Below are 11,414 nucleotides of genomic sequence, written 5' to 3'. Positions count from 1 at the left end.
TAGTTTATGATCTAACGAATCCAACGATATATTTTTTGTTAGAAACAAAAATCACATTCATCGTGATCCAGACACCGAATGTTTTGAGTTTATATCCGACGGTCTAAAATTGTTAAGCATTTTTCATATAGCATATGATTTTTGTTTTGAACAAAAAATATATCGTTGGATTCGTTAGACCATAAATTACACATCTATAATTTTTTCAAAATAAAATAAAAAAAAATTTCGTCTCAAATTGTTATTACAGCAGGGCCAGCTGTAATTTTTTTTACAGCAGAGCCCCGGCACCCCATATTCGCTAGGGATGGAAGGAAAATCGATACGGACCCTACCAACATAATACCGATCCCATCCCATCCGTTTAAAATTCAAAAAATGATTTTAGTTTTGATTTTCAAACCTGTCATAATTTTAGATCGGATTTGATTTTTGAGGTTGAATTTAGAATATCCGAACCGAACCTTTAATACAAATAAGTTATAATAATGACATTATGAATTATTGATATAGGAATAATAGGATGTTAAATTATAACATAATAAAAATAAAATAACATAATATAATAATAGATCATATACTCATACATTTATTTATTGAGTCATACTAATTACACTCTAAACTATATTAATTTGAATTGTACTATTGATATAACATTGCAAATAAATCATACTTAATATCAATAAAAACATATTTTATATTATTGATTATTTTTTGTTTTTAATACTTCATTCGAGTTTTGATGGGTTAGGATTCAGATTTGCGAGTTTGAAAACGTTTTATTTGACCATTTAAGGAACAAAAAATTAAATAGTAAAATGTTATGGAACGGTTCCGAATTTAAAAATTTAAATGATTTTTTAAAAGATTTTGGTATAAAATAACTTAAATGGAAATGATTTTAATTGAAAGGATTTGTTTAGTCCAAAAAAAAAATACAGCAAACTTGTTTAGATTTTTTGGAAAATATATAAACTTTTTCAATATTTATCCCAAAACAAATTGAACTTTTAAACTGGAGTTAGGACTCTGTCTTTTGTTAAAGCCTCTACTGCTTTCCTACCCGAAACCAAGGCGCCATCAAAAGTAGCCGAAGCCAAATAATCACCACACGCATATACCCCGCATCCGACCCGAGAGTCCTTCATCAAATTGGTTGGGGGACATTGATTCGGTTGGGCAAACGGGATCCGGTATGTTCTCAAGTGGCTCCATGACCCGACCACCGATGGTCCAAACCATCCCGAAAGCTCCTCAACAACCTTAGCCGCTAGATCATTATCGGATTCCTTCTCAAACAAGCCGACCAAAGAAACCGATACCAGAGCCTTCCCGGGTGGGCCATATGATGGAGCCACATTGGTCGCAAAGAACATGTTGTTCACAATGCCCTTACCCGTCCCGTTCAGTAACAGAACCGGGTCACCCACTGGGATCTTGTCTTGGTCAGCGGAGAAATATAAACAAACTGTGCTCCGAGCCGGTTTGGGCTGAACCGGTTTGATCTTTCCGGCGAAAAGCTTACCCGCTTGTGGTTCTTCAACTGCCACTATCACTCCAATCTCAGTCTCCAATACCTCTCCGTTCTCCAACCTCACATTCGGCGAATTCGATTCACCGAAATCAACCAGTACAGCCTTTGTGTTTAACAAGATCGAATTCGCAGGCAATTTCGCTGCCAATTGATTAGGGATGGCTCCAATGCCCTTGGCAGGAAGAGTGTTATCACCAAAGGCGAGACACTTGAAGATGAAATTGAACAATCTGGAAGTCGTTTCGAGCTCTCTATCAAAGAAAATCCCACCAAAGAAAGGCGTGAAGAATCGTTCGATGATGGAATTCGAGAACCCAATGTTTCTCAACAGATTCAGAGTGGAAACTTCACTGGAACTCAGTATCTCCTCATCTGATCTGCCAACGACTTGGACCCTGGTCCACCCGATGAGGAGCTTGTCCAGGATCGACCCGACTGGGTTAGAGAGGGAGGTTAGGGATTCCCAAAAGTGGCGTAAAGGATCAGCGACGGTGTGGAACTGACCATCACAGTAAATTTGTGCACCTGAAAAGAATTTCTGGAGCTCCAATGCGTTGTAGTCGAGGAGTTTCTGGGCCTCCGGGTAGGCAGTGATGAAGATCTGAAAGCCTCGGTCGAGAAGGAAACCATCGACAACATCCGTCCGGACACGCCCACCTACGGCGTCTGAGGCTTCGAGGAGGAGGAAGGGGATCTTCTGGGAGTGGAGGTGGGTGGCGGCGGCAAGACCAGCAAGGCCTGCTCCAATGACCACGACTCCGGTTTTCTTGTGTTGTTGAGATGCTCGGGGACTGAAATTGAAGCAGCGTCGTAACGGAGGTGTTGGCTTTAAGGGAAAGAGAGGAGAGGGGTTTGAAATAGAAAAGGAGACTGACAGACTCATGGGACTGGATCAGGTTGTGGATTATGCAACTGTCTTTCGATGTTGGCTCCTTATCCGTTCATTTCTTGTCCTGTTTTTCTATATATATTCATTCCTACTGTCTACTTGTGTAATAAGACAACCAATGGCCTCAGATTTTTGCATCCTAGATAATAAGACAATAGAAATAACCAAATTGCCTCCCCTGATTCAGTTTGGGGACAATGTTATAAATATTATCCTCCTGTATAACTCATCACAATAAACATTGAATTAAACGAGTTCCAATCAATACAATACAATACAAACAAGTATGCAATGATTGGATGTTCTTTGTATCAACCTGTCCATGCTAATAAACATACCCGGAAAACAGACCTGGTTTGGGGCAAAATCAGTACAAGCAAACTACAAAGTGCTTTTGCAGGAACACAGATGTTTCACAAGCTGGAATTGTTTAACATGAGCAGAAATAGAGAGAATGAAAGGAGGGGGATTGAAGTCCTGTAAAAAAAAAAGTTCTCTCTACAAAATTGGGTGACAGGAACTCCAGTGAGTGGCTCTATGGTCAGCTGCCAATTCTTATTCTACTTTCAAAATCCTTAGGTATGATATCTGTTTGTATGACTTATGCTAACCATGTACCATTTACAGTTAGCAGATTGCTCATTCAAACTGATTATCAATCTTACCCCAAAAAATATGCAGTTGGTGTGTCGAATGGACTCAGACAGTGGAAAATGAACTGAAGTCCGAGTAGTTTTCAGCAAAGACGGGAGGCCCTTCACGAGACCATTATTCTAGCCAAAGTTTAGTGAATACTGGCAACCTGCTCCCTGAAGTAGGACCGTTAAGAAAATGATCAATATAGGCATCAACATCTTCCCTTGACGGGGGTTTGTCTGAATGACAAGGCAAGAAAACCTCAATGCCGTCGTCTTGGGGTGACCAGTACTTGACCCTGCTGGTTATAGTGGTGGAAAGGATATTGGATTCTTCAGGCCTGAAGTTGACAGAGGGGCTGCCAGGGATCTTGCTGAAGTGCTCAGTTTTGGTGGTGAGCGAGGGGCTGCGGAAGGGGTATTCAGGTTGGTCTATCGCAAATGCTGGTTGCACCGTGATTGGATGACCAAAGCGGCTCTTTGGGCTATAGGGTGGTAATCCAGTGCCATATGGTGATGATCCAGTACCAGGAAATGACTGGCGCATCGGTAGATTCTGTACCTATGCAATAAAAAATAAAACCACAATTCAGCAAATAGTCTCTCTCAGTCACTGATTCTTTAACATACTTCCCTCTACAAAGGGGGCAAAATATGTTCACCTCAGGTTTGCTCTTATTGGGAAAACGACCTGGGCGCAGCTCCTCTTTCCCATGTGCAAACTGCAAAACACATGATGTTGATTATCAAAATATGAGATATCAAATGATCAATTTAGCATAGCTACTTGAATAGGCAGGAATTTTGAGAAATTTGCCTTAGAATTCGGAGTATAATACAGTATAAAATCATCAATCTCCAGATTTTGTCATTTTGATCGCCAAACTTGAAATAATTAAGTACCATAAAGTCAGATTATGAACAACAAATTGCATTCAGAAAACAAATTTATGAGTGCCACCTGATCAGACATTCGGACCATCATTTCAAGTTTCAATTTTAGGGCAAGATTCAAAGCGTGAGAGAATTACTTGGCAGTTATACCCATAGCGACAGTATCCAAACTCCATCCAAAATCTGCAAATTTTCCCTGGAGAAGTATTTGAGGACAATCCACCACCAGAATCCAATGATAACGACGATGCAGACCTCGAAGCCCTCCCTGCAGGAACCGACCCGACCAATATCCCATCCATAACCAACACATCATCCTCCACAGCCGTCGGGGACCCTGTCCTTGTCGTCCTTTCAAGATTCTCAATGGCAGACAAAGGAGAAGGCGTCCTGTTAGCACTGCCGCTGTTTCCGGAGGAGCTGCTGCTGCTGTACTGGCGTTTCCGTGCTATTGCAGGAGAAGAGAAAGCGTCGGTGCTAGTAGCGACGGGAGATCCTGTGCGCAGGTACCTGAGGAGCGCCGAGTCCTTGTAAAAGTGAGTGTTGATCGGCGAAACGGTGCCGCTTAGAGATTGCAGTTTCTGTAATTTGGAGTTGTAGAGGGAATCCATGAATCGCTGCGATTAAAGAGAGAGTCGGAAGACTGTTACATCGACTGACAAACAAAAATAAACTCGATCTCCATTTTCTTCCATCATCAAAATTTTGATTATGTAACACGAATTTCAATTTCCCGCCTAAATTTCATTTTTTCTGCCATTGAAAAACAGACATCATGAGACCGGTGATCGTGAAATTCCAGACATTCTTTCAACAAGAATCCATTAAATCAAGGGAAAGGAATCAAATCAAACGTTGAAATCAAAGAACGAAAATTCAGTGTTTGTCAGATCAATCCGAAGCCTACACTCCCCTACATGATTTCATCTCCAATTCCGCTAAACAGAATACTAAATCAAAGAACAGAAAGATGCGGAGAAAGGAATACGAACACCAAGACAAAGGTAGATGCAACTCACAAGGCCAAGATTGGAGAAGCTCCGTTTTGGCAGGAATTTGACTTCTTTCTTTCTCTGAATCTTCTCCGAGAAGTCACCGCGGCTTGGGAGAGTTTTAACTTGCGGAGTCGCACGAACGAAACCCAATCAGCGGAGAAAGTGCGTAGTTCTCGTTCGCTTCTGATTATATACTGATACTGATAGGCAGTGGAAGCGAGTGCAGAAGACAGAAGAATAGAAATGCCCGGCTGCCTCGAATAAGTGGGACCCATCAGATCTTGCCCTTCTGTTCCCTTTCGCAATTGCAGTTCGTCTTCGAGAATAAGCTGGTCATAATGAGACTTGGGCCGTTATGGGCTGGGCTAGCATAAAATGTCTAGTCTGGCCCATCTTAATGCTTCAGGCCTTATCTGGGTAGTTTTAGTCACACCCCGGTTTTTTCTAAAGACACCCCAATCTAAGTTGACCACCCTTTGTAAAAATCAGTTGACAGGGTATTTTTAGAAAAAATCGGAATATTACTAAAGGTATCCGCCTTATATTTCTTTTGTGATCCACTTAACATTTCAACCCACCATACATGCATGGCGGTATAGGTGCATTTGGCTGGTGCAAATAATCTTCTGCTCTGGGACTGGGATCCCTATCAAAATGCTCATTATCACGAGACTTTTCCCTTTTGCCTAAGCCACCAAAAATGCAGCCAGAAAATACAGAAGGAACAGATAAACTCTGGGTGCATGTTCATCAGTAACAGTACTTGTTGAAACAATAAATACACAGGAATTGATTACTCATTGGACCATAAACAGATGGTTATTCATCGCCACATTTCGGCCTTAAAAGGCTTACATGAAAGCTTATGCCATAGCTGTTTCCTAGGACTTGTCTTCACCCAGTCTTATTGTCTGCAACACCGAAAACTAGAAGAACAAATAATATCCACATTAAAATAAAATACACCCCCCTGCTAATTAGATACACAAGCTATATACTCTGTCACTAAACAAGTACCAAACCTTTATACACAATTTCATCACCCATGAATCGCCCCACTACCCAAAACTAAATTTATATACAAGCTGATAAATTGGATTTCAAATTCTGTCCATTGCATTCTCCAAATTCCCACCAAATAATGACATGAGGCCGCCACCATGGACCCTTCCCTCGGGAATTGTATAGTTGAAGTTGTTTGTCCCGCTACTGCCACCAACACCAGTGCCAGAGCCTTTTCTAAATTCTTCTTGCTTCTCAGTGCTCAAGAAAAAGGGATGAGATGACGATTTCATAGATAGAGGAACCAATACCTGTGGGGGTATGAGATGATGTGTTTTTGCCGGCATTTCCTGTGAATCAATGCAGTCTGAGACAACGCTGACTCCAGAAGAAGAATTATTGTTATCAATGCTGCTTCCCGTAGTTGAAGAAGCAGATATGAGACCATGGAAAAGTCCGGGACCAATCAAACCTCCTTTGCTTTCCCTCTCCTGGAGCATGCTGCCGTGCGCTGCACATAGACCACTCTTACCCCTGGAAAATTTCTCACATTTTCCCTCTCCCCAGGAGCATCGCTTTCCCCCACCATGGGCCTTGCAAAAGTCAGTGCTACCTTGGGCACTCTTCCCACAGTTCTCAAACTTGCAGCGCTTCCCGCCACCATGCCTAACACAACAATCAGTGCGACCACGTGCACTCTTTGTGCAACCAGTCACAACACACCTCTTTCCACCACCATGGGCAACACAGAAATTTGTTCCTCCATGAACACTTTTTGGACAAATCCCACCACCATCAAAGAGGCAACGTCTTCCCCCACCATGTCCCTTGCACAATGGAGTGCTCCCTTCAGCACCTTTGGTGCATCCAGCAAAAATGCAACGCTTTCCACCACCATGAGCTTTGCAGAACATGGTACTGCCCTGAGAACCCTTCGTACATTCAGGGAACTGACAACGCCGCCCTCCACCATGGGAGATGCACAAGCCACCCTGTCCTTCAGCACTACGGGTGCAGCCTTCTACGTTGCACCTCTTCCCCCCACCATGTCTAATGCAAAGCCCCGACTTCCCACGTGCAGCCTTTGTGCAGCCTCCTGTAAACCCACACCGTCTGCCACCACCATGTGCTATGCAAAAATCTGTTTTCCCCTCCGCACTTTTAGTGCATCCCAAGTGCTGACACCTCCTTCCTCCACCATGGGCCTTACAATATGCAGTTCGGCTCTCAGCACCCTTGTTACATCCTGGTTTTAGGCATCTCTGTCCGCCCCCATGCCCAATACAGAGACCAGTTGCTCCTCTTGCCCCCTTTGTACAACCAGCAAACTTGCATTTCTTTTGATTGCTCATTCTGCGTTCTGATGATGTAGCTGTGGTTGCTTGCTCGGAGATGGTGCCCACTGAGAAATCTGTGGTAGCAGATGGTTCATGGCTCAACTGAGGATGATAGTATTGGGACTTGGAGCCAAATTCTAGAATTTCTTGTGTTTGTGAAGAAACTATCCCACTTTCCATTCTTGGAGCCAAGAGAAGTGATGGCATATAGCCACCAGATTTCTTGGCTGAAGTAGAACCTTCATCAACAACAGGAATAAGAAGTCTATTATCATTTGCAGAAGCTTGGTTCCGAAGATGTAAACTAATATCAGTTTCTGTCAAAAGCGAACAATCAAGCCCATTTGAAGCTTCCTTAGTTGATCCAGGTAGTCCGAGTTTTAGAGTTGAATCACCCTCAGTTGACAAGCCCAGGGGAAACATGGTACCCGACTCTTTAATCTTGCTAACCCCGATATTAAAGTAATCATTACCATACGCACAAGGTGTTGGACCCAAACCAAGAACCAACTGACAGCTGTCATCACAAGCATTAGAGAAATCAACCTGATGGTTGCTTTGGCTACTTCCAATTCTACCGGTCTTTCCTCCTCCATAGCTGAGGCAGTTCAAAGATAAAGCGGTATCCCCAAAGTTTTCGTTCATTGTGATTTCAACATTATGAGAAAACTGTACACCATTTTTGTTCAGATCCATAATCTATAGCTGTCTACTGCAACACTGAGAAGCAAGTGGTCCCTAACGGGCAGTTTCTAGCACAAGCTACTGGCGAGTATAAATAGGAGAAACAAATCAACAGGTAGAAAATATTAAGATATGCTACTTCCACCACTAACAAAGCCCGATGTGTCTGATCTGTCCATTTGATCAAACTTGGCACCAGCAACAAGGTATTTATTCAATTATAGCCCCCTTAATATGTAGAATATCTAACAACGTCTCTAGGATAAAATCCTTTAATGAGAACAATCAAAACTGACGCACAGAGGAACTTGGAACTTCTTATGCTCCTTGCCAAGGAATAACTTGGCTTCATTCATCCTGATGAAAATAATAATAACGATGATGAGAAAACAATAATAACAACAATAACTACCACTAATACTACTACAACAACAATATACAAAGAGTTTTAGATGATAAGTTGATAACTGATTAAAGTAAAACAAAAGGCGGTTCTACAAAGTACATTGCTATACATATGAAAACAGACTCATGCATTATACATTGCAGGTAATGTAGAATAAAGTTAGTGATAGAGATATATATCTTTCAAAAGGAGTGCTAGACAAAAGGAGTGCTAGACCTCACACCTTGGAAATCCGAGGGGCACAAAGAAAGCAGGGCACACAAAGGACACAAAAGGACAGTGCTAATATAGATGGAGCTACCACAATGGTCGAAGAACATGAGATTACAGAATTTGAATAAATGTGATACTTCTTCATATTTGCGAGGTTAGTATAGTAGTCACGACCACTATCAAGTGCAAGATATTACTATAACGTGTAACAGCAGACTAAAATGTCAGGGAAAAAAAAGTAAATGCAGCTACCAATAAGATAAACATAGCAAGAATAACAGTCACGATTCAAAATAAACAACAATAAATTCAGAGCTTTCAAGTTCTAAATTTCGAAACAAAGATTAACGATTAATACAAGCCTTCTGATAGTATTTTTCACACTCCAGACAGAAGCATCGCATGGAAAATGACCTTATGAACTCTATGCATAACCATAAAATCCTAGTAAAAAAGTAAACAACACTCGTGCATAAGGCTCCCGCAGTGGGCGGAGTAAGGGACATGCAAGATGTACACAGATCTTGCATCCACATAATATGTAAAGAGGCTATTTCCAGGATTAAACTCGTGATATCTAGGTTGCACTCCTGCAACTCTACCATTGTGCCACATATTCGCATGTAACCATGAAATGCCAACAATGAGAAAAAATTGTCTACTCTTGTGAGTAACAAATTTCTAGATTTGCCCGATACACTCACCAACTATAGTGAGGATGAAGTCCTCCAACTTAAAATATTGGATACGTTTCATAATTTGAGATATACAATTACCCACAGTTGTTCCACTGGAAGTCTACCACATACATACACATATGAGCAAGTGCACACACCCAGAGAGAGAGAGAGAGAAATGAACCCTGCTAAAAGACTAAATTATGATGACATATCAAATAGGGACATATATTTTGACATGCAAGAAATTCCAATCGGCCTCAATGTATGTATTGTACTTCGACCCAAACAATCGGGATATAATTAAGAAAGACAAAAAAGGAGTTTTCAGGCACGCATCACATAAAATCCTTCGAAGAGTAAGGGAAAACTCAGAACTTCAAAAATAAATAAAATAAAAAGTATGCAGGAGGACTTTCACAGGAATCATATAAGAGCATTCAATAATGACACATAATGAACCGCGACCATAAGACCAGCTATCCTAGTAATACAATTTTCCATTGAATCAATTATTGCCAAGCTTTTATTTGTCAATTTCAAAATTCAAAGCACACAAAGAGGAAGCCAAAGATGACCAATACATTTTCCTTTACAAGTAAAGCACAATAAAAGGCAGAGAAATCACAGATAAGTAGACAAACTATTACCCAAAAGGAAGCCCTCTAAATCAATGTTCGGAAATTGGAAGACAGACATAGTCGGTGATTGGCAGACACCAAATAAAGCAAGCTTCCTAATTCATATATTGTTTGAAATTAAAGTTTAAAAACCAACCGGGTATAGTTTCCAAGGAACTCATCACTACAAAATTTCGGCACCAAATGGTTTATCAATTGTCATCTTATTGGCTTATTGCAACATATGGTTCAACCTTTAAACCTGTATATGTTCACATGTTCAAATGCACGTAGACGTTGAACATATGTACACATACAAGTACATGTTTGTACAAGCATTAGTTAAGTTTGCATGTAATAAGTAGGTGAAGAAGGCAACACAAATCGAATCAATATACCACACTCCCTGAAAATAAATAACAGTGCATAATGATAGATCTCATAGTAGAACTTCACACACAACCTGAAACCAGATATACTGCTGTTTAAGATCTACCCAAGACATCACTATTTCTTTAAAAAAGGGAAAAAAAATTACCCAATAAATCTCAGCCAGATGAAAAAGCCCAACAAGCAAATAAACAGTGATGTTTACCAATCCAGAATGAATACAAGCGAATATAAGTCGACTCCTCCGATCAATCTCCCAGCAGATAACATAAATTTATAAATTAAATGAATCTATCCGAGAATCAGAGCCACAAATCAATGGTAGCCATTCAAGAGCACCAAAGCACTAGATTTATCGATGAAAATTAATAGCTGCCACCAATCTTCGAATACAACCTTGGAAACAGATGACTATGCCATCAAATTTGTAGCAAATTAGCATTGGAAAGTGAAAACCCTAATCCAAAACCATGCAACGAAAAAACCCAGGTGAAATCCATATTCAGCGGAAGCAAACACACCAACTCCATATCATTCACAGATACCAATAGAAAATCATACAATTATTCATTTTGACAGACATAATTAACCCGAAAAAAGAATAACAAGAGAATATCAGAAGGTATACCGAGACAACAAAATCTATCAAAATTCTGGGAAGAACATGCAGATCTGAGAAGCGGCTATAGACATCGTTGAAAAAGAGAGACACACCACCAGAATCCAAATCCAAATGATGAAGATAGAGAGAGATAGCAAAAACAAGCAGAGTTCACCAGAGAGAGATGGAGTGGCGATAAATGATTTTTTTTTTTTTTTTGATAAATAAGAACAAAGGATATGCGATGGCCAAGCGCAACAAAAATTATATAAAAAATAAATGACGGAAAACAAAAAGTTACGAAATACCAATAATAGCCTCGCGTTTGTCCGCGAAGAGAAACTGCCACGCCACGGCCTCTTACAGGTCACAGGCACCCCCTGATTTGGGCATTGCATACTTTTCGACGATAATGACGGCACCCCAAATGACAAAACTATCCTCTGCGTAGACGGCGAGTTTTCACATTACTGTGATGGGTATTAATGTAATTTGAGTTAAATATCTCTATTGGGATTTTCACCTAACAGAAATAAG

General features: G+C 40.7%; 3 protein-coding genes across 4 annotated transcripts; all 3 read right to left on the bottom strand.

The window, feature by feature from the left end:
- Positions 1-899: 899 nt before the first annotated feature.
- On the bottom strand, positions 900-2,588 carry LOC119982059 (15-cis-phytoene desaturase, chloroplastic/chromoplastic). Its single transcript, XM_038825235.1, has one exon. The coding sequence runs from the start codon at positions 2,415-2,417 to the stop codon at positions 1,011-1,013; it is 1,407 nt and encodes a 468-aa protein (XP_038681163.1). The 5' UTR covers positions 2,418-2,588; the 3' UTR covers positions 900-1,010.
- Positions 2,589-2,719: 131 nt separating this feature from the next.
- On the bottom strand, positions 2,720-5,350 carry LOC119982060 (zinc finger CCCH domain-containing protein 14-like). Of its 2 annotated transcripts, none has more exons than XM_038825237.1 (4): positions 4,972-5,350; positions 4,090-4,569; positions 3,721-3,780; positions 2,720-3,614 (listed from the first exon to the last, which is right to left on the bottom strand). In XM_038825237.1, exons 2-4 carry the CDS (start codon positions 4,561-4,563, stop codon positions 3,192-3,194), a joined length of 957 nt encoding a protein of 318 aa, XP_038681165.1. In that variant the 5' UTR covers positions 4,564-4,569; positions 4,972-5,350; the 3' UTR covers positions 2,720-3,191. The 2 variants fall into 2 exon arrangements, with proteins under 2 accessions (XP_038681165.1, XP_038681164.1); XM_038825236.1 differs by having other exon boundaries at positions 2,725-3,620.
- Positions 5,351-5,681: 331 nt separating this feature from the next.
- LOC119982401 lies at positions 5,682-11,105 on the bottom strand. The gene is made up of 2 exons (XM_038825749.1): positions 10,905-11,105; positions 5,682-8,327 (listed from the first exon to the last, which is right to left on the bottom strand). Exon 2 carries the CDS (start codon positions 7,980-7,982, stop codon positions 6,048-6,050), a length of 1,935 nt encoding a protein of 644 aa, XP_038681677.1. The 5' UTR covers positions 7,983-8,327; positions 10,905-11,105; the 3' UTR covers positions 5,682-6,047.
- Between the last annotated feature and the right edge of the window lie 309 nt (positions 11,106-11,414).

This window comes from Tripterygium wilfordii, chromosome 17, assembly GCF_013401445.1.
Source record: "Tripterygium wilfordii isolate XIE 37 chromosome 17, ASM1340144v1, whole genome shotgun sequence".
In the NCBI taxonomy this organism is placed as follows: Eukaryota; Viridiplantae; Streptophyta; class Magnoliopsida; order Celastrales; family Celastraceae; genus Tripterygium; species Tripterygium wilfordii.
The sequence above is the reverse complement of the archived record's forward strand: the minus strand, read 5'-3'. Positions and strand labels throughout refer to the sequence as shown.

Bases quoted from the DNA above. Each gene is read 5' to 3' on its own strand.
- LOC119982060 (XM_038825236.1), bottom strand. From the start codon at position 4,563: ATGGATTCCCTCTACAACTCCAAATTACAGAAACTGCAATCTCTAAGC. The intron at 3,781-4,089 runs GTAATTCTCTCA...TGTGTTTTGCAG, and splicing joins GCTATGGGTATAACTGCCAA to TTTGCACATGGGAAAGAGGA. The intron at 3,621-3,720 runs GTGAACATATTT...TTTATTGCATAG, and splicing joins CCAATAAGAGCAAACCTGAG to GTACAGAATCTACCGATGCG.
- LOC119982059 (XM_038825235.1), bottom strand. From the start codon at position 2,417: ATGAGTCTGTCAGTCTCCTTTTCTATTTCAAACCCCTCTCCTCTCTTT.
- LOC119982401 (XM_038825749.1), bottom strand. From the start codon at position 7,982: ATGGATCTGAACAAAAATGGTGTACAGTTTTCTCATAATGTTGAAATC.